This window comes from Pipistrellus hanaki, assembly GCF_964339955.1.
Source record: "Pipistrellus hanaki genome assembly, chromosome: 11".
Classification (NCBI taxonomy): domain Eukaryota; kingdom Metazoa; phylum Chordata; class Mammalia; order Chiroptera; family Vespertilionidae; genus Pipistrellus; species Pipistrellus hanaki.
In genome coordinates, this window is record NC_140513.1 from 22,686,030 (window position 1) to 22,708,801 (window position 22,772).

Consider the following 22,772-nt stretch of genomic DNA (forward strand, 5'->3'; position numbering starts at 1 on the left):
GCCGGGTTGCAATCAGGGGTGGGGTCGCGCCTTCAGACCTACCTGGAGGATATCTTGCGCGCTGAATGGTGGGGCTGTGGATCTCTCCAGCGGAGGCTGAGAGGGAAGGAGGCGGAGACGGACGACCAGGCGAAGCGGCGGCGGTGCTGCCCAGCTCCGCGGTGGGTCCAGTCTCCGGGCCGGGGCTGGCCGGGCTGCGCTCTTCCGCAGTGGGCTCTGCGGGCACCCGGAGGGAGAACAAAGGTCACAGCAAGTCCAGGCCGAGCCACCGGGCCTGGGGCTGGGCTTATGGGGAGTTGGGGGAGGCCTCTAGCAATGCTATGTTAATGACAAAAAAAATTCTAAGGCGCCTGGAGTCCTGAAACCAGCAGCATCTCACCACCTTGAGGTAGCCGAGGAAAGGTGGTCCCTGCCAGTCACGCTCACCGCCCTTCTGTGGCACCCGAGCCCAGGCTAACATAGCAAAGCCTGACATCGCCCAGAAATTGATCCTCTGCCCCCAGCAATTGGTCCCGAGCTCGCTCACGAAGTTAAGGAAACAGAAGAAAAACAGTGGAGGGAAGAGTCCCGCCCAGATTCGGAGGGTGGGGGGATCCGTGAGTGTGCACGAGAGGGGAAATAGTCATTTTCCAATCCCACCCGCTCCCACCTCTCCAACACAGATCTCCACGCCGCATAGGAAATGCACAAGGTCCGGAACGAATGCGCGAATGCCCCCGAGGAATTAAGAAAGTCAAGCCTTTCATTCTAAATGCTAATGGGGCTTTGCGTCTGTTAGCCGCGCGTTTCGGGGGGCCAGGGGTCAAGCAAACAAAAGGGCGCAGGGAACACAGGCCCGTGCTGGAAGCCAGGCGAGGAGGCGGACGGCGTTTGCAGCTGCAGGGGAGGTCGGAGGGAGGCCCCCCTGCACCCAGCGGGCGGTCCCCTTGAGGGTGGGCGACTCCTAGGCTCTGGACCCCCCGGGCGGCCCGGAGAGGGCACCTCCGGAGGGCGCCGGCGCGGCTCCCGGCTCAGCGTGTCCGCGCACAGCCCCAGCGAAACTTTGTAGCTGGAAGGGCCTCGAGGAAGGATTCCAGCGCCGCCAGCGCCGGCCTATAGCGCCACCTTTGTCCGGACCCACTCCCAGCCCAACGGGAGGCAACTTGGAGCCAAAAATAAACACCCCTCCTCCCAAATCCTCCGAGGTGCGCAGGCTGCCAGAGGGTCGCGTAAGTTTCATTGCCTTCAACCTCCACGCCCATGGCTTCTCTGAAGGAGAGGTACTCAAGAGTTTTCCGGTCCGGGGAGCCCTTGAAGGCCAGGAAATGGGGGATTCCCTTGACACCCCAGTCCCAGGCTCAGCCCCAGGCCCAGCCCCAGGCCCAGCCCCAGCTGATCCTACGAAAAGCTTGAGCTGACTCTAGTACAAGCACCGAAGGATCTTCCCACGGCTGTAGCCCTTCTCCCCCCGCCCCCCATCTTCAGTGGGGTCTCCGGAAACCTCCCATCCCCTCTCCCAGGAGATGCCCGCATCCCCGCCCTGCCCCGGGGCCTTTCCAGCGGAGCCTTTCTCTAAGCGATCGGCCTTTGACTTGAGGGAACGAGGGTCGCGTTTCCTGGAGCACTAGCGTTGGAGGGGAAGAGCCACAGCACGTTTCCTACAGCTGAGCCAGCCGAGCGCCCCTGGATCTCTCTCCACACACACCCTCCCCGCCCTCCCCTCCAAACGTCCGGTTACCTAGGCGAAGCCTCGGTGCCTGGAAACACTTTCGGTGGCTCCTGCTCGCGGCCGCGGGGAATGGGGAGCACGGAGCCTCGAGGTTGTAAATCAGGAAGAAATAACCGCCTCTGTCAAAGCCCCTTTTCTTTCTCGTGGGCGGACGAAAGGAACACCCCCGTGTTCCCCTCCCGGTGGCGAAGCGAGCGGAGGAAACCGTGAAACGCACCATTGTGACCCCGGTCCCTCCGCGGAGTTTCCAGCCTCGGGGAGCGGGGGCGGAGGCTGGGGCGGGGGCAGGGCGAGCGGAGGAGACCGGCGGGATGGGAAAGACTGAGATTCTCAGAAAGACCGACCGAGAGGAGACCGACCGCGGGGAGAGATCCTGCGAGCGCACGGTCCCAGGGAAGGGAGTGGGCGGGTGGGTGGGAGCGGGGGAAGCGAGCGGGTGTGGAGGCTGCTGTGGCCTCGAAGAGGAGCCTTCGATACTCACACGGGGAGCATCGCATCGTGTTTGGCTACGATAACTCGAATAAACTCTAACTTCATTCATTGTGCCCGGCCGCCACGATGGGCACGTTTCTTTTCCCCAAACTTAGTTCTAGAAAACATGTCTTTTGTCGTGGGAAAAGAAGATGGAATCTGCTATGAAATGACCAATCAGGCGCCCTGAATGTCTCTCCCGGCGGCACCCCAAGGCTCTTGGGATCACAAACGCCCTCCCCCGCCCCCCCCCCCCCGCCCCAGACTTCGGATCCCCCCAAACTCCCTGCAGCTAGCTAGCTCTTCCCCTTTGGAGTGATGGAGGCATCAAGAAGGGGTAAGACCTAGGCAAAGACCTCCGCGCCTGGAAACACGTTCTTGGGCACCCAGGAGCAAATGCTGACACTTCACGACTGCACTCCACCCCCAAAAACTCCCAGCGGGTTCTAGAGGTCCCCATGGGAGCCGGTCTCCGCAGGCTGCGCAGGCACGACCGCTCTGCGCTCTCTCCTCTCCACGGAGAACTTTCAATTCTATGAAAACACTCGGGAGCAACTTCTCCCAGAGCGCGAGTCCTGACAGTTGGGAGGAGAACATGCCTTTCTCGCGCCGAAGCCAAGCCTGGAGGAGAGGGACGCCGTCCCCACGCGTGTCGGAGCGCGGGAGCCCGCAATTACACCCCATCGCCTCCGGAGGGAAAAGTGTGAGCGGGCAGGTCGGCGAGGCCGGGCAGACGTGCCTGGAGGAGCCCCAGGCTCATTTCAATACAATAAGCCACATTCCCACAATGACGCCCTCTTTCCTGAGATCCTCCGAGCGAGCGCCTTTGCAAACTCCGGCGGCGGCTGCCCTGGCCCCTTTCCTCCCAAGCTATATACCTCCCAATCAACCAACTCGGGGTCACTCTGAGGGGTATTCACTTGGACATCCCCCCCGCCCCCAGCCCCTAGGTCCAATCCTTAGTTAAAAAGGCAGGAAAATGACTGCGGTTCATCACCAGAGCTGCAACTCCCCGCCGCCGCCGCCGCCGCCGCCGCCGCCGCCGCCGAGAGCATCATTACCATGACAACTAGAGCTGAAATACCCTGAATCTCATCTCTGGAGCTGCTAACGCACAAATCCCGCTTCTCTCCTCTTTGTTAGAGGCTTTTCGCCCCTCGGGGTGGGAGGCTGGAATCCCACTAGCTCCAGGGATCCCCAGGGGTCCGCTCCTGGGGAAAAGTTTCGGATCTGCATCCTCCCGCCTCTCGGCTACCCAAGCGGCAGCGGCGAGGAGGCGAGGCAGGAACACCCCGCGCTCAAAGTTGTCCATGTCGGGAGCGACGCTTCCCGGCGTGCCAACTTTTTAACAAGTCCCCCCACTTCACCGGTAGAATCTCGAATACGTACTTGAGTGCTGTGGCGGTTCCGTCTTTAGAGCGAGTTTCTAGAGAGCTTGTCCCGAAATCCGCGCTGGGGAGGGGGAGTCACAGCTGCTGTCCCGGAGGGGCTGCGGGGTCCAAGTCCAGCGGCTCCCGGAGGCGGCGGCGAGCGGCTGGCAGGAGGGGATGCTGCGATCCCGACTCATGGGAGAGCGCCGCCGAGGGGTTCCGCTGGCGTCCCGGCTCCTCCGGCCGCGACCAGGACCGGGGGCAAGGATGCCGCCGCCGCTCCCACCTCCACGGCCACCGCTGTCAGCGCTGCAAAGTGAGCCCGGGAGGGGCGTCCGGCCGCCGCGCCGCCGCGCTGCACCCGCGAGGGCGCGGGGCGAGAGGGGTGTGAGCGCGCGGGAGAGAGCGGAGCGTGTGTGCGCTGGAGCGTGTGTGCGCGCGTGTCTGTGTGTGCGAGCGAGGCAGCGGGTGTGAGCTCGTCTGTGTGTGGGGAGTGGAGGAGGAGCGGGAGCTGAAGGGCTGGGGGGCGGGAGCCAGGAGACTCCGCTCTCCCGGCTGCGCGCTCGCCCGTCCTCCCGGCACGTCATTTATGCCACAGGAGCCCTAGCGGCCTCTCCATAGAGTGCCTGGAATGCGAGACGTCAATGTGACGCCATGGGACGCTACGTCACCCTCCTCCTCCCTCCTCCCCTGGCCCAGCCGGTTCCGCGTGTGCGAGGGAGTGTGTGTGTGTGTGTGTGTGTGTGTGTGTGTGTGCGCGCGCGCGCGCGCGCGTGTTGTGAATGTGCGCGCGCGAGCTGCCCGGCCATTCGCCGGGTGGCACAATGGAAACTACGCGGTGCAGCCAGCCCCAGCCTGGAGGCCTTTCCGACCCTCGCTGGCAACTCCGGTGCAGTGGCGCTGCACGCCCGGGCACGAGTCTGAGAGAGAGAGAGAGAGAGAGAGAGAGAGAGAGAGAGAGAGAGAGAGAGAGAGAGCGAGAGAGAGAGAGCGCGAGAGCGGCGGCCCGCCCGCGGGTCAGGCGGGACCGCCCAGCTGTCAGGCTCGGGTGGAGCAGAGTTGGAGGAGTGCTGCTGGCGCGCCTCCGAGGCTGCCCGAGGCAGGAAGCCAGGGCGAGGGGGTAAGAGAGAGGACAGCTCTTCCGAAAAGGAAAGCTCCGCCAGCCAGCTTGTCCGAGTGACCTGGCAAGGGGGTGCAGAAGGAGGCAGGCTCCGAACCAGAGATTCCCCAAGGTGCAGCGGCGCTTTCCGCCAGCCGCACAGTTCTGGAACTGTTTACGTCCGGCCGGCCCTTTGCTGGCTGCGGGTTTTACCCAGGGATGCAGATGGCTCTGGGTAGATAAGGTTTTATTCCTTTATACTGAAAGTGTGCGTTTTAGAAATGTAACCCAGCTAAATGTACATCCGCGCTGCAGCAGAAACTATTGAAATGTGTGTAACACAGACACAAACGTGCTGAACGTCTGAGCGGGTCTGACTATTGCAAATGTTCCCCCCCCCCCCCCCGCCCCGTCTGAGACGGAACCCTCAGTTTGCACTTTCACTTTTTGATGGTGGAAGACGGGCCTCCCTTCCCATCTCCCAAATTAAACATTTCGAAATCCATCAACAAGATTTATTAGCCAGCCCCTCCCTAAGGGATTTTCTCTGGTCTCCTGGGACACACTGGTCATTAAGTGGTGTGCAGAGAGCCTGGGCGACTGGATGAGGGAGAGTAATTTTTTTTTTTTTACTGGAAACGATGAATGTAAGTGTGGATTTCTTGCCGAAAACAAAACTAAAAAAATCTAGAAGAGTTAAAAAGCGCCTAGTTCCTAAGGTTGCATCCGAGCTGGAAAGCATCCTCTTTGAAAGATCTGAACATTTCTGAGTGCAACCATGCAGACAGACATGGGTCCCGTGTGTCCGCTGGAAATCATATGTGACATTGTATTTCTCTGACCTATCGCAATCTTGGGGTGTGTGAGGGGGAAGGACTCCAAGAAGGTTCTAGCTAGTAACCAGAAACTTGAAAACACAACTAGGATTCCATAGGACATAGATATATACTATTTCTTCGCCTCCACTCCCACTTGAGACAGGGTGGCGTAGAGGAGAGACCGTGGGACGATGCTCCGAAAGTTGACCCGGCGGCGGCGGAGAGGAACCCAGCCTGCGCGCTGCCTGCCGCGGGTTCCGATCCAGCCTGGGCAGGAAGGAGGGCGCTGCTGCCTCGTATCCATTCAAAGGCTGGGAGGTGGGGGGGGGAGCGGGGAGCGGACCCGGAGCCGCGCGGCGCTGACGCACGCGAGGCGCATGATTGACGCAGGCGATGTTACTAAATTCGGCGCTTGGCCCGGCCCCGCCGCCGGCGCGCGCGGCAGATAGCGGAGTAGGTTCCCCTTCGGTCACCCCCGCCCCTGCTCCATTCAGCGCCGCGCGGGGCGGGGCGGGGCGGGGCGGGGCGCGCCGGGAGGGGCGGGGCGGGGTGGGGCGCGCTGCGCGCCGCCGCGCGGGGATCCGGCCGCACCAAATATAGTCGGGCGCGGCTATTTTTAGCCGGGACTCGGGGGCGAGCGCGCCGCGGCAAGGGGGGCGCCCTGACCCCCCGCCAGGGGTACGGAGGGGGGCGGGGGCGGAGGAGCCATCTTGGTCTCCGCTCGACCCCGTCTGCTGGCGGGCGAAGCCGGCCCGGGCTCCGCGCGCTGGGGGTCGGGGTGAGTGGGTGTGAGCGGCGGGAGCGCGGGCGGCGCGGGTTGCGGCCCGAGGGGAGGGTGGGCGCGCGCGCGCGGGGGCGCGGGGTCCGCCGCCTGGAGCGGGGGCGCGGGCGAGGCTGCGCGGGGAGCAAGGTGCCCGGGCGCTGGGGGGGGGGGGGGGGGTTTGGCGGGACGGGGGGGCGAGCGCGAGGACGGCCGTCTGGTCGCGGCCGGTCCCGCCACCCCGCGGCCTGGCCGGCCCCGAGGCTCGTGGGGGCGGAGCCGCCCGCGGCCGCCACTTCCTGAGCGCCGGGGATACCCCTCCCGCACGTCACGGAGGAGCCGAGGCGGCGGTGGCGGCCCCGGGCTCATCCTGCACTTGCATCACGGGTGCAGCAGGCAGCTGCTCTGCTCCTTTGTGGCTTTTTCCCCTGTTGAGTAACTGCTTTGTTAACTGAAAAATACCATGACGGGCCAGTGTGATCACCAGCTTCAGACCTCAAAGAAAGTGAAGCTGTCAAGGCAGGAGGAGGGAGACTCCCTGAGCCGGCTGCGATGGTATCTGGTGGGTGGGTGTGCAGAGAAGCACTTGACAATTTCCACGTATTGCTTCTTGCCTAAGTCTTCACCCCCCCAAGAAGGTTTAAAAATACTTTTATTTCCATGCGGTAAAAATTTCATGGGTTCTGCACCCCACCCGTTCCCCCCTTCAATTTGAAATCTCACACCGAATTGGAATCACACTAAAGCAGGAACCCTAAAATTAGGCACCGTTTTTAGGAAACGGGACATCTTTCAACGAATTTATTTTTAATAAGCTCCGTTTTCTAAATGTTACTATGTAAAAGGCCCTTGCCCACTCAAGGTAGTTATAAAACGACCTAACTGAGTTTGTTCTTATGAGTTGTGCTCCCTCAGTTTTAACCCTGCATTTTTGTTTACCTTGAATTAAAAATAATTCTATTCCTTGCTGAATATCTCCAGGGAAAGCATTTCTCTTTTTTGAATAAGTGTATCTTTCTGGACATCTGTGTTGGTTAATTTTGTGGTTCCCTACCCCTGTGGTCACTAATCTTTGTTCCTTGATGACTATTAGGTTCTGGGCTGTTGTCTGATTGCCCTGAACCAATCAGCTGGCATAGGTAGGGCTTCTCTAAGGAGGAAACTGGATTGACTGTTGGAGGATTCCAGTGGTCACTGATAAGTGGTAACATTTTTGCACTGAAATGGAAAGTCTTAGAAGCAGAGACATGACTTACAAAATGGGACACTATCTCCTGCTTAATCCTAGGTCCCTAAACATATGCAATTCTTTAGGAAACCTCACATGGAATGAATCATTCTCTTTTTAAAAATATATATTTTTATTGATTTCAGAAAGGAAGAGAGATAGAAACATCAATGAGAGAGAATCATTGATTGGCTGCCTCCTGCATGGTCCCCACTGGGGACTGAGCCTGAAACCCAGCCATTGACCAGAATCGAACCTGGGACCCTTCAGTCTGCAGGATGATGCTCTATCCACTGAGCTATGGTGGAATCATTCTCTTTTCAAGTTGATATATGTTCTAAAACTTTTCAAAAGTCTGATTTACTAGAAGTCAGGGGTAATATTCTATAGGGCATGTGTATGACTATTTCAGTAATCTACCTTTTGGATGACTTTTTTTTATTATTAAAGGAAAGTTAATACTTTATAAAGCTCTCATTTTAGGAAATCAGATAGAATAAGACTACCTTAATCTACGAAATGTTGAAAACTTAGCTGGTTTTGCCCTTTTTCTAGAAGAGGGACATTTATGTGTGGCCTAAGAAACAAAAGTAGTTTGCGCTTTCATAATACTTATGGCAGCCAACCTCTTAAAGGCTCTTTAGATGGTTCACTGGATAATTAATTTTCATTTTGTTTTGGTTTTGTAGGTATAATCTATCTGCAAGAATGAAAGTTAGACAATAAAACATGAAAATTTGGGGACATTTAATATTTGTGATAGAAAGCAATTGCTTTAACAAAGTGGGACTTGCTTTAAGTGCTCTTCTGATTAAGCAATGACATATAATCTTGTTGATTTTGCTAATAGGTAAAGAATGATGATGAGTCTTTTTTCTTTTTCTTTTTTTGATGATGAGTCTTATTAATGCAAAGATTGGGTGAAGAAAGGTAAAATAAAAATTCCAAGCCAGAAGTTAACCACGGTGAATATAGGAAGGAAAGTTAAAAAAAAATTGTGTGTAACTTCAAGTTTTTTAGAATCAGTGTAGAAATTCAATATTGTATTTAAGAGATGTATATAAAATTTAATAACCTGAGCTACATTGACTTATATACTTAAGTGTATGGGGCTCAGGTACATGGGACTACTACAGTAGCTTATCTGACCTACCCCCATACAATCCCTTCTTTATCAACTCTATTATCGCCGGATTGATCTTCCAAAATATAGCTTTTGTTATATAACTCTCTGGCTCAAAAGTCTTCAGCAGTTGGATCTTATCTCTACCATAAAACATCAAAGCCTCTATAGGGTGGCCTCTTAATTTCCACAGGATTTCTCTGTTCTCATTGAACTGATATCTCCACTGTTCTTCAAACATCCTTTTACCCTGCCACATTTATTCATAGTTTCCCTTTTTATGGCATTTCCTTCTTCCCCTTCTCTGCTTATTGAAATTTTACCCTTCCTCTAAAATTACCTTAGGTTGTGCTTTAGTCTTTCATAAAATTCTTTTTTTTTTTAAATATATATTTTATTGATTTTTCTTACAGAGAGGAAGGGAGAGAGATAGAGATAGAGAGGTAGAAACGTCGATGAGAGAGAAACATCAACCAGCTGCCTCTTGCACACTCCCTACCAGGGATGTGCCCGCAACCAATGTACATGCCCTTGACCGGAATCGAACCTGGGACCTTTCAGTCCGCAGACCGACGCTCTACAGCTGAGCCAAACCGGTTTCGGCTAGTCTTTCATAAAATTCTTATTTTACTGCCATGTTTTTGTGCTCTGTGTTCATTGCTTGCTCCATACACTTCAGGAGCATGTCTCACACATCTTGGAGATTTCTGTGGCAACTCAGTTTACCATAGTAAATATTCCCCCACTTAAATTTGAATTAATAATATAAGTAACAAGTTGTTTGAATGGGTATCTTGGTATGAATGGATGTATATGAGATCATACGTTAGTTGTTTTCTTTATCTGAACTTCGATACTTGTGATTGAACATACCTTGTCAAGGTGCCTGCCACAAGTCCAGACAGCTGCATGGTGATACAAGGAAGTTGCAGTTTGTCTTTTATCTGAAATATCTGCGTAGGAAGATTTGCTATGATTTTTTTCCCCCTTCCTGGTAGACTTTTGGTTTGACTCTCATTCTACCCTCTTTCCTCTATTTGCACTTTCTCTTAGACTGTTTTGTCTTGGTGATAAACTGGATGCTTAAAAGCTAGGAAATGTTAATACCTTCTTTTGGAAAAATTTCTTAATGTTTAGAAAATTGAGAAACAGTTAAATATAAAAACTCTTGAATCCTTTACCTTTTCCAAAGTATATTCATATAGACTTGTCTGACTCTATATATGCAGTAATAAACTAGGCAAAGAAAATTTGGAATTATGATTTGTTAGAAGTTTCAGAGAGAGACCCATGTGACTTAGAAATTAAAACTTAATAAAGAAAACTCAGTAGATCAGGAAAGACTTTTTATGTTATAGACAATTTTAGGAAAGAGTGAAAAACCAAGATGGAAAGATTACTTGGTAGTATAAGTGCTAATAATATTTTAAAAATCTCATTAAATAATATTTTTCTCTTCACTACTGAAAAACAGGTCAGGCTTGCATTCTAGTTAAAAAGGTAGTTTTTATTTCTTAGTCATGTTTTCCCCAGTCTCTGGTAAACTCTGGAAGACCACAAGTGGTTTGAGGAGAAAAGTTATTACTCATGAGTGTTAAACCTATTCAGAATATTATGTATGCGTGTGAAATAAGATCTGCATTTGAGCTACAGTTTATGTATGAAGTTAACATCCCTTTCCACTGTGCACCTTTTTCCCATCACCTAACTCTGGGAAAAAAACCCCAAACTGTAAAATCCCGATTGCTTTACCTGTACAAGTTCAGTTCCTTCAGCATGTTCTCCAAGAGTGGGATGCTGTATCTCAGGGAGACCGCGAGATTGCTTCTCAGAGGCCTGAATCTGTCTTTGCTGCTGTAAAGCAGCCCTCCCTGCCTTGGGCAAGTTAATTAATCTTTTGGTGGGGCCTTGTACAGTGATGGTGTTTGGCTCACTATCTGATCTTGAAGGACCTTTCCTTAAAGTTGAATGCTTTTTTAGGTTCGTTCAATATTGTGACTCCTTGGTCAACTCTGGCCTGTTCTATGACTTATTGCTGTAGTCAGGAGGCTCCTGAACTCTTTTTGTATTTAACCTGTGTGCTTAGAGTAGCAATATTGTGTTAAAATGCTTTGCCTTGCATGACAACGAACCGTAGCCATTGAGTGTGATCTTGGTGGCCTGTCAGAGTTCATGGACTGCCAGCCATCACAGCCTTCGCCTGTCCTTAAAGTGGAAACAAGCAGAAACCTGGATAGTCCAAAAGTCATTTTGTATTTTTAGCGTTGAAATTTGTTTTTGTACAATTATTTGAATATGGATGAGTCACAAATTGACTTCATACAAATTAATAAACTTTCATTGGAATGGATTCTGTTGTTTGTTCCTTTTCAGTTCTTTTCTGATCTTCACTGCATGCTAAGGATAAGCCATTTCTTAAATGTCACAGCCACGGCAGAAGTGTCCTGTCTGCCTTTTTCCTAGAGAAGGACTGGTGATGCTGGGGTTGCAAGTCTTTATATCTCCTTTCAGAGGGTGAGTCAATGGAGAAAGTGAAATATTAAGAAGGCAGGTCAAAAGAAAAGTACCAAGGAGCTATTTAGTTGAAAAAATGCTAGCAAAGTGAGCAGAAAGAATACATTCTGTTTGCAAACTTGTTAGGTTTGCAGTTGGGTACATCTTTATGGATAAATAAGAACTGACTATTATAAACCAGGGGTGGGGAATGTCCGGCCCTCAGGTCATATAAGTCCCACGAAATCTTTTGGTCTGCTAATTAAATGTTTGAACAAATATAGCTAATATTTAAGTTGACAATTTGTATGGCCTGAGAATCCTATATAATAAAAGGGTTATGCAAATAAACCTAATGGCAGAACAACCAAACAAAGTATAATATGCTAATGATATGCTAAGGCTGCTCAACCACTCACTATGATGTGTACTGACCACCAGGGGGCAGACACTTGACTGGTCGACCAGTCACTATGACATGCACTGAACACCTGGGGGCAGATGCTCCAACTGGTAGGTTAGCTTGCTGTTTGGATCCAGCTGATTGGGACTGAGTGAGGTGGGCTGGACACACCCTGGAGCCCTCCGGCGGTCCTTCTCTGACCGCCCTTCTCCGGCCTGATCATGCACCTGTGGGGTCTCTCAGCTTGGCCTGAGCCCTCTTGCAATAGCGACCCCTAGGGGGATGTCGGAGAGCCGATTTCAGTGTCATCCCGCAGGCCACTACCTTTGGGAGGGTGCCACATGCAGGTCTCATGGCTGGTGAGTGCTGCTGTGGCAACGCAAGCCTCTCCCCATTGCGACTGATTGGGCCCAAGCTCCTGACAGGCACCGTGGGGCTGGGATGAGCGGGAGTGGCAGGTAGGAGCTGCAGGCGGCTTTGGACTGCGTTTTGGCCCAATCCCTGTAGGTCACCCAGAGGGACCCCACATGTGCACAGATTTGTGCACTGGGCCTCTAGTAATGTTATAAATATCCAAATGGTACTTGGCAGTAAAAAGTTTCCCCACCATCAGGCATTGGGAAATACCTGAGTTTTAACACATTGCAGGTTAATGTATTATCTAAGTTTGGATATTAAACAATTTTGTCCATTAATTTAGGGCAATTTCCTAAATGCCTATTGTAATACATATTTAGGTATTTGGTTTTCTGCTTAGATCTTGTAATTAGTAACTGAATTTTTTTTAAACCATAATACATTTACCAGTATTTATTCCGCATGTTTGTAGTTCACTACTGGAAAAATTCTTCCCTAACATCTGTTCTGAATTAGTTTCCTTTTCCAGTTATGTTTTTCTGTTTTATTAATTGTAGTGATGAGAATAGAAAGTCATATTTTAAAGATTTATGTTATTTAAATTTAGTAAAATTGAAATACAGTATCTTATTTGTAACTTCTGCAAAATGATTGCCTTATTTAAAATTCACATGTTAAATTACTATATTAACAATAGAATAAACTGGATAAAATTTGAAATCACTTTACCATAGTTTTGTAGCACCTTAGAGTTGTCAATTGACTTTTTAGAGACTTTTTCATATTTCAAATTTTTTGAGAGAAGATTCTATTTTTCTCAAAATCTCTTAAAAATGTCTTTTTTGTTTAAAATATCTTGGTCATATTTATTTTTGGGGGAAGAATTTATTGTGCACTTAAAGCAATTTTTGTTACAGAGTAGGTTCTTTGTAAACATTTGATGAAAGAATGAAAGCAGTTTTCAAGAAGCTTTTTTCAAAATATTCTATTTTCTTTATCATTTTTTTCTTTTAATTTTTTTGTGGTTAATCCTCATCTGAGGATATTTTTTTTTCTATCGACTTTTAGAGAATGGAAGGGAGGGGGAGAGATAGAGAGAAACATCAATGTGAGAGAGACATATTGATTAGCTGCCTCCCACACACTCCTCCACTGGGGCTAGGGATCAAGAGCCTCTAACCAAGGTATGTGCCCTTAACTGGAATTGAACCCTGGGATCCTTCAGTCTGCAGGCTGATGTTCCAACCACTGAGAAAACCATCAAGAGTAACTATTTTCTTTATCATAACCAGTCTCCAGGCCTTATTAACTTTTCTGAGTTTTACTCGGGTTAGGCATAAGAAAGGAACAGAGAAGACCTGCTGTACATTTTAGTGCTGCTGTTAACTACACTTCCCTGTCCCATCATTTACAACTAGTCTTCCAGTTGCCCATGCTGAGGATAGTACCCTTGAGTTACACCATTCTGTGACACCTGTGTTTGCACTAAGAACCAATTCAGGTATCCTAAGGAATTAGCATCTTTTGACCCCAGTATCCCAAGAATTGATCTCTGGCTTATCTCTCCCTCTCTTTTTTTTAAAGTATATTTTATTGATTTTTTACAGAGCGGAAGAGATATGGATAGAGAGTCAGAAATATCGATGCAAGAGAAACATCGACCAGCTGCCTCCTGCACACCTCCCACTGGGGATGTGCCTGCAACCAAGGCACATGCCCTTGACTGGAATCGAACCTGGGACCTTTCAGTCTGCAGGCCAACGATCTATCCACTGAGCCAAACCAGTCAGGGCTTATCTCTTTATTTTGATGTGCTACTTTTGCCATGACACTTTCACAAGACTGCGTTCTTCCCTCTTTTTTTTTTTTTCACTGTCTCTTCCCTGGGTATATGCAACCTGTCATCAGGGAGTTCTTTTCTTCTAGCCACCAGATTTCCATCTATAACCCTGATTTTGTTTCCATTTCTAGATGCTACTATTCAAAGTCTCCAGATCTGTCATCCATAGACTAAGGGGCCCAAATGTAGACTATTACCTGGGAGCTTGAATTGTATCTTCTAAACATTTAATCTATTAAACATTCTAAGATTTAATTTTTGCAACAGTAATACATTCACATGATTCAAACAACAAAATGTCTAGCAATGAAAAGTTTCCCTTTTACCCCTGTTCCCATCTACCTAATTCCCTAGAGTTTTAATAAAATGCATATTGAAGCCAATAAAAACAAAAATTCTGTTTTCCTTTCCTCTTTTATACAAATGGAAGTTTATATGTATTGTGCGTTTTACACTTAACAATGTTGCGTTCTTTCCATAACAGTGGAAAAATATCCAAATATATTTCACTTTAGCAACGTAATTGGGTATCTCTCCCACGTTATTGTGTGTCTATAGCATCATTTATTTAACCAGCCCCATATTGATAGACTTTTGAGAAATTTTCAATCTCTTGCTATTACAAGTAATGCTGCAATAAATAGTTTTGTTACATAGATTATTTCACACTTGTGAAATATATTTGTAGGGTAAATTCCTAAAAGTAGAGTTGCTGACTAAAGAGTGTAAATCATGGTAGTTTTAGATGTACAACCAAATTGCCTACATAGAGGTACAGTTTAAACTCCCCCCCCTCCCCCCCACCAAAACCTGTTTGGCTCAATGGATAGAGCGTCTGCCTGCGGACTGAAAGGTCCCAGGTTCGATTCCGGTCAAGGGCATGTACCGTGGTTGCGGGCACATCCCCAGTAGGGGGTGTGCAAGAGGCAGCTGGTCGATGATTCTCTCGATGTTTCTAACTCTCTATCCCTCTTCCTTCCTCTCTGTAAAAAATCAACAAAAAATATATTTAAACTCACCTCCCCCACCAGAAATGTATGAGAATCCCTGATTACCCCATATTCTTGCTAACAAATGTTTTTATTGAACTTTTGGATTTTTTCCATTCTGATAGATGAAAATGTTATCTTAGCGTAGTTTTCATTTCTGTTTCTCTTATGAATTAGTTTGAATATATTTTCATATGTTTAAGAGCCATTAGTAAGTGTCTCAGTAGTCTTTGTCTGTTTTGGGAGGGGAGGGTCATTTCAAAACAATCTCGAGGCTAGTTGATTATTATGAAGATTGGCTTTTTAAAATATGAACTGTAACATCACATCCTCTAACCCTGTTATTTATTTTTCTGTCTTTGCTTATGGTGCTTTTGCTCTGTAGATATTTTTCTAAAATGTAGTTGAATTTGTAAGTCTTCTCTTTTATGACGACTGGATTTTGTGTCATAGTTAGAAAACCCTGTCCTACTACAAGGTTAAAAAAGAATTTTCTCATATTGCCTTCTACTACTTTGATGGTTTCTATTTTGTGCTTAAATATTTTTTTAATCCTCACTTGAGGATTTTTAAAAAAAAATGTATTTTATTGATTTTTTTACAGAGAGGAAGGGAGAGGGATAGAGAGTCAGAAACATCAATGAGAGAGAAACATTGATCAGCTGCCTCTTGCACACCCCCCACTGGGGATGTGCCTGCAACCAAGGTACATCCCCTTGACCGGAATCAAACCTGGGACCCTTCAGTCCACAGGCAGATGCTCTATCCACTGAACCAAACCGGTTTCGGCTTGAGGATGTTTTTATTGCCTTTTTTTTTTTTTTTTTTTTAGAGGGAAGAGAGAGAGAGAGAGAGAGAGAGAGAGAGAGAGAGAGAGAGAGAGAGAAACATCGACGTGAGAGAAATATTGATCAGTTGCCTCTCTCTACGTGCCCCGACCAGCAATTGAACCTGCCACCTTTTGATGCATGGGATGATGGTCCAAACAACTGAGCCAAGGCTTTATGCTTAAAGTTTTGACCCATTTTTCTTGGTGTATGGTTGAAGTATAGGTCCAACTTATTTATTTATTTTTTTCTCCAAATGGCTACTCAATTGCCCCAATAGCATTAGTGAATAGTCCATCTCTACATTTTTTTTTTTTTTTTTTTTTTTTTTTTACTTCTTACCAAAAACAACAAAACTGTTAAATCTATAACCCTTTCCCCCTTACATACTTTGCTGTGACTGAATTTGAATTCAGTTCTCGGTTTTCCTTTTTTTTCTATAGAATGCCTTCTTCAATGGCAAAAATGTCTCTCACTGTGCTACCTTCCCGCTTTCCTCAGCAACATCCAGGCAGACAGTGAATATTTAAATTAATAGAGGCTGCTCAGAAAGATCTCAAGGATATTTATTGACCATAACTGGCTAAAAAGAAATCCTAACTATAATCAGGTTCCTTAGAAGGCTGTTAAAATCAGAGATGTCTTCTAGCTCTCTCTAGCCATATTAATATTTGTAATTTGGAGCGGGAACCATAACATGCGAGAAAAGTGGTTTGGATTCCCCATCATGCAGTGGCTACTCCAGAACCTCATTTACTTGAGGAAGTGATTGCGGGTGAATGACTTGGGGAACATGTATCCTTAATTGAACCCCAAGAAAATAAGTTTTTTTCATCTAGGGATCTTAGCGAAAACCCCAACAATGTTCTAAGGGAAAGGATCCAAGCAGGCAAACGAAAATGAATTTATTTGATACCCTTACTAGCACTTTTGAAGCTAATTGGACTAGTTTTACAGCTCCTTGGTCAAATACATTCTTCTACTTTGAATCATTGCCCTAGATTATCTTTCTCTATCAAATTTGTCTAGGGCATCTTGCTGGTTCTTTATTATTAAACTTTTGGGGGCGGATCATATTTCTTTTTTAAAAAAATTATAATATATTTATTGATGTTTGATACTATAATATTTCTCAATTAAAATATATATCCATTATAGATTAGAAAAAGGAATATAAAAACCATATATAATTCTACACTCAATATTCACTGAACTTATATATTAATACAGAGATAGCTGCCATTAACATTTTCTTTCTCAATGCTTATATTTTATTTATTTTTAAAATAAATCTTTATTGTTCATATTATTACAAATGTTCCTCATTTTTTTTTTAAAATATATTTTATTGATTTTTTACAGAGAGGAAGAGAGAGGGATAGAGAGTTAGAAACATCGATGAGAGAGAATCATCGACCAGCTGCCTCCTGCACACCCCCCACTGGGGATGTGCCCACAACCAATGTACATGCCCTTGACCGGAATCGAACCCGGGACCTTTCAGTCCACAGGCCGACGCTCTATCCATTGAGCCAAACCGGTCTCGGCACAAATGTTCCTCATTTTTTCCCCCTCCATTGCTCCCCTCCATCAGGTTCCCATCCCACCTTCTGCCCTTTCCCCATCCCCCATTGTCCTCATCCATAGGTGCACAGTTTTTGTTCAGGCTCTTCCCACACCCCCCCACTCCTCTTTTCCCTGAGAATAGTCAGTCCACTCCCCTTCCATACCTCTGATTCTATTATATTCACCAGTTAATATTGTTCATCAGGTTTTTTAATTCCTTTGGCTTTTAGTTTCACTTGTTGATAGTTACATATTTGTTGTTCATAATTTTTATCTAAATTATCTTCTTCACCCTAAAGAACCCCTTTCAGCAATTCATATAATTCTGGTTTGGCGGTGATGAACTCCTTTAGCTTTTTTTTATTTGTGAAGCTCTTTATCTGGCCTTCGATTCTGAGTGATAGCTTTGCTGGGTAGAGTATTTTTGGCTGTAGGTCTTGCTATTCATCACCTGAATATTTCTTGCCATTCCCGTCTGGCCTGCATGGTTTCTGTTGAGAAATCAGCTGACAATCGTATGGGTGCTCCTTTATAGGTAACTACCTGCTTTTCTCTTGCTGCTTTTAATATTCTCTCTTTGTCTTTCGGATCATATTTCTTATCTCTGCCTTCAGACTTTCCCTTGATGATGGTAGTATATTGTTTGTCCACCGATTTGACTTGAAGTTATTGTGGCTGAAATCAGTTTTGGCCAAATACAGTTCAGTTGAAATCAAACTAATAAACTAGATCAGTGGTTCTCAACCTTTCTAATGCCATGACCCTTTAATATAGTTCCTCATGTTGTGGTGACCCCCAACCATAAATTTATTTTTGTTGCTACTTCATAACTGTCATTTTGCTACTGTTATGAACGTAATGTAAATATCTGTGTTTTCCGGTGGTCTTAGGCGACCCTGCTAGCGGTTCTCAACAGGTTGGGGGGTCACCACAACATGAGGAACCACTGAACTAGATAAATTGTTTAAAATAATGATTTGGTAAAGAAACAACAACAAATGTCCTAAATTACTAGTTTTTTTGAGTAGTTTTTATAGTGTATTATAGGATAATTAATACTTTTGATTCATTTCCTAAGGCCTTTCTAATTTTTCTTTTACATTTCAAATTAATTTTCAGCTACAACCTGGCAGACAGTGTTTGTGATACAAAACAATTAAAACAACTTAGCTGCCCAATAATAGGAGACTATTTGAGCAAGCTTAATCTTTTTTTTTTCTTTTTTCTCCCATTTCTTTTTGAACAAGCTTGATCTTAACTACAAGGCAATAAGGGGTTAATTGGAACAACTGAAACATTGAGCGATAAGATAAAAACATTTTCCTTTTTTTTAAATTCTCTTCATTAAAAAGGCAATGCATGTGCAGTACAGGACACTCAGAAAAATGTAGATAAGGAATAGAAGGACAAAAGAAAAACAAAGCCATAAATCAACTCACCCAGGAATAACCACTGTTGTTCTTTAGTGTCTTTTCAAATAAATTTTATACACATACATTACATACTGTTTGTAATCTGCCATTATTTAAGCATTATCCAATTATTGATTAGTCACCTTTGTCCAGGACTAGGTTTTGGTTCCTTTCTGCCTTTTGTCTTGCAAGTGTGGGCCGGTCTACCTTAATTGGAAGTGGGTTGCCATTCTTTTTTCTTCTTTCCCTCAATCCTGTGCCCAGTCCCAAAGGCCCCTGCTGCTTTCTTAAAGGGAGACAGTTTGTAAATGAAGCCATTCTGCCAAGTCTTCCTGTGGACTTACAAAAGGGACTCAGTTCCAAATGCCTGTGGAATCTCCCATTATATATAAAATAAATTTTGGAGTTCATGCTTGATGTATATTATGTGTATATGTATGTAAATTAGATGGGGAGAGTTAAGTGAGAGGAGGATTAGATTGCATTCTCACTAAAATAAAAATAAGAAAGTCATTATCTTTGTAGGGAAATTATCTAGAGATTTTTCTCTAAACCACTGTTAGCAAATATATGCCATGTGTTGTGTCCAAACCCAAGTCCCTGGTAGATATCACTACTCAGTCATGGCACTACTTTCCATTGGATCCCAAACTCAGTTCTGAGTCTTTATTGAAATGGTATTCTAGGTTGCTGTATCTATTGAAGTTGCTGTGGGAGACATTCCTTTTTTTTGTTTGTTTTGTTTTGTTATTGTTAATCCTCACCTGAGGATATTTTCCCATTGATTCTTTTTTGGAGAGAGTGAAAGGAAGAGGGAGAGACAAGAGAGAAACAGCGATGGGAGAGAGATACATTGATTCGTTGTCTTCTGCACTCACCACTACCAGGGCCAGGGATCCTGCAATCAAGGTACTTGCCCTTGACTGGAATTGAATCCAGGACCCTTCATTCTGCAGGCCAACACTCTATCCACTGAGCCAAACTGGCTAGGGCTGTTTAATATTCTTGCTCTAAAATGTTGCATTAAAGTATTTTGCAAATAGTGGATTGAACAAGAAAGTTATAAATGTTTTATATTTGATAAATAAGTTTATAATGGTAAATATGGGATGTGAGCGAAGAGTAATTATCTGAATCTCAGGCAGAGCACATGCCTAATAGTTAAGATTATGGAAGCAGCGTAATTAAATTACAGGTTTGTTATGGAGTAAAAACCGTGTCACAATAATACTCATCATTATAAATTGCCCCTGGTTTGGTCATGGTGATTGACCCTGCAGCATTCATTCCACCCCAGATGATTAGTCTAAGCAATCTTGGTTAATTCCATTTCCTTGGACAAGAGTTAAGAATGAATGGCCTGCAACCTGTTCTGCCCAGTGAGATGTGAAGGGAAGTCTGGGAAAGGGTTTCTTGTCCCTAAAAAGAGATAAAAGAAGGAGATGGTGCCTCTTCTCCTGATGATGTCCTGTCTGAAAACAATGGCCCAAGCCATTTTAGGAGAAACTAGTTTTGGATGAATCTGATCTAGATGACAGAACACAGAAGAAACCTGGGCCCTTGATGACCTTACTGTACTGCTGATTGTATTGTACTTGGTCTTCCCTACCTTCCGAACTTCCAGTTCTGTGAGATAATTCAGTTCCTTGTTGTGTAAGTCAGTGTGATCTGGGATTTTGTCACATGCAGTCCAAAGCATTCGGGTTATTACTCACTTTGTCCCAAGCAAATTCACATCAGATGGATTTTATTTTATTCTAATAACATTGGGCATTCTTCTCTCCCCTGTCTTCTAGCTGCAGATTCTGACTGGCTAATCTCAGTCTTCTCTCAGGGGCTCTATTTTAGACCAGGGTTTTTCAAGAAAGCAGCAAGGAACCAATCAGTACCCATCTTTTCTGGAGTCTTTTGGATTGTTCTGATATCTGGTGGTGTCACTGTTCCTTCCTTCATTTCCTGATTCTGATTCTGATTCTGATTCCTTGCTTTGATCTCAGTCCCTGCTCTGGCATATTTTGCATCTTATATCGGGCATCAAGATTGTTTAATAGATTTATTTTCCTCTCTTCTTCCTTCTGCTCCTCTTTCTCCAGATCCATTCCTCCCCACTTTGTGACTACATTGTGGTCAATGGGGCTATTCTAAGCAGATGTATATAACCTTTGCCAGAAAAAATAGTGAGTTAAGTTAAATAAGTAATCGTAAGATATTTGGTGTAGAAGGGTACTTTGTCCATTTTCTCATCTAGTGCCTTTTATTCCTGGCACAGAATAAGTAGCACCAGAAATGATCTAGAGGGCAGGACACTTGTGTCACTTAAAGACATTGAGTTTCTTTGAAATTTGTTGCTAATTCTTGTCTAATTTTTCAAGAATATTATTATGATTTAAATATAATAAGGTAAAATATTAAAAAAAGAATACTTAATCTTTGTTCAATTTTCTGATTGTTTTCCAGTGAACTATTGTCAAAGTCTCTAGAATCAGCTCCATGTAGCTTGTTAGTCTATGTGGAAAAGGCAGTGAAGAAAGATGTGGGACATAACAGTAATTGGGGATTGAAGTTGATATTTTTGTGGCAGCTTACAGCCTGAAAAGAAAGGGCCAGACTATATGAAGGGAAAGTAAAGGCCAGGATGTAGATCTTGAGGCTTCTTTCTAGTTCAACCAGAAATTCTGGTAAGCCAAGTAAGGGGAAAGGGAAACCAATAGAAGAAATACCCCCTCTAGTGGCGAGGGGCCAGGTTCTACAATTGATTGTGAAGATGGGTGACTGGGGAGTGGATGGCTTTTTAAGAATCCTGATAATCTAGAATTAGAATAATTAGGGAAGATCTCTAGCTCCAGATTTTCTTTAAATCAGGAGCATATTTCACAGAATATGTAGTATATTTTCACATGTAATCGATTGTCTGGAAAATGTAGAGGGTATGGTTGTTGGAAGAGGTTCATAGTTTACTTTTAGGCCATTTAGAAATCATCAAAATTAGGAGACTGTTGTTGCTAAACTTCTTATTGTTTCTCAGATGATATAATAGGTAGGGGGATAAACCAATTTATAGGGCGATAAAACCTATATTTAAAGTTATGGGCAATGCCCTAGAGTAGTATTTGTCTGTAGTTATATAAAATAATGGTTGTGGATTTCCTAAGTATGATTTTTTTATTTGAAATTTTTAGTGGCGATCCTGAGAACCAAATGTTTAATTTTCATCTTAGAAGTGTTTTAATTGCTACTTGTGGAAAGTAATGAAGCTGAGAATATTACAATAACATATTATCCACGACTCAGTAGCATTCTTGAAGGACATCTGATCTTAAGGATGTATATTGTAGATGCTAATAATTGCATGTGATTATTACATTACAAATTTCAATGTTTGTTGAAGTTTTTACGGTTTCAATTTCCTATTTGGGAAGAATTCTTTTACATTTACTTAAAGTACTCTGAAGAAGCAACATTTTAGAAAGTAAAGTATTTATGATATCCTGTAACAGACCTAAGGAAGATTTGAATGCTGCTCAACTCTACTACAGGAAAGAATGATTGAAGCACAGGAAAATAAATTCTGGTACAAGATTGCATTATCAGAGTGCCATTTCTTTATGTTTAATGTCAAATTTCCTTTCTCCAAAGGGAAGAAATTTGAAGCTTCCAATAGAACCAGCCTCTCAGTAATTTGGAATATGTTTGATGATTTTTCTTGTGAAATGAAAATAGAAAATTTCTCTAGAAAATACAAACTTGTACGTAGGTAAAGTGAGATTAGAGTTATGAAATTAACTTTTATGCATAACTTGTAGAACTGATATCTTTAGTTATGGTTATACTTGATAAATATACTTGATTTCAGGACAAAAGAACTAGGTCTGGCAGTGGAGCAGGATCTATCTATTGGGGAAAACCAGAAATAGGAAGGAGAGGTTACTAATGGTGTTCCTAGATGAGAACAATTCAGTATGGAATAATTAAGGTCAGCTAGAGAGGAGTTATGATTATGGTAAGTGAATTTACAGACATTGTTTAAGACAAGTCAGAACTGACTTGTTAATATATATGGGGGCAGTAAATCAATTGGGTGGTTTCTTTACTAAGTTAGTGTGACATTATTAGAAGATATCTGAGGGAAATGAAATAGTTAGTAGTAATTAAACCTTAATTAAACCCCGGTACTAAAGTGGCACGAGAGTGATAGCTTAATTCAATAAATAAAATTTGATACTAAGAATTGATACAATATTGGTATTGCTAAAATTAGGCAAGTATTGATTTGTGTAAAGGGTTGCAGCAGTGGGCTTGAATAAAGAG

The 22,772-nt window shown here is 45.0% G+C and overlaps 2 protein-coding genes across 11 annotated transcripts in view; one reads left to right on the plus strand and one right to left on the minus strand.

Annotated features, from left to right (window-relative positions):
- The window catches only part of NR4A3 (nuclear receptor subfamily 4 group A member 3), a 36,259-nt gene extending 31,791 nt beyond the window's left edge, over positions 1 to 4,468 (minus strand). For all 3 annotated transcript variants that reach the window (XM_084898572.1, XM_084898571.1, XM_084898570.1), the window contains exons 1-2: positions 3,569 to 4,468; positions 43 to 216 (exon numbers count right to left, since the gene is read on the minus strand). The gene's annotated coding sequence lies outside the window, so the exon portion shown is untranslated. The remainder of the gene's footprint in view (positions 1 to 42; positions 217 to 3,568) is intronic.
- A 1,579-nt stretch (positions 4,469 to 6,047) lies between these two features.
- LOC311630103 (uncharacterized protein) overlaps positions 6,048 to 22,772 on the plus strand; it is a 330,231-nt gene continuing 313,506 nt past the window's right edge. For 6 of the 8 annotated variants that reach the window (XR_014796313.1, XR_014796314.1, XR_014796315.1 and 3 more), the window contains exon 1: positions 6,048 to 6,244. Coding sequence is in view for 1 of the 8 variants with exons in the window: in XM_084898884.1 (XP_084755010.1) it covers positions 11,544 to 11,583 (40 nt within the window). In the remaining 7 variants the exon portion in view is untranslated. Of the gene's footprint in view, positions 6,245 to 11,527; positions 11,584 to 22,772 lie in introns of those variants that run through there. The other 2 variants (XR_014796318.1, XM_084898884.1) reach the window with 2 other exon arrangements.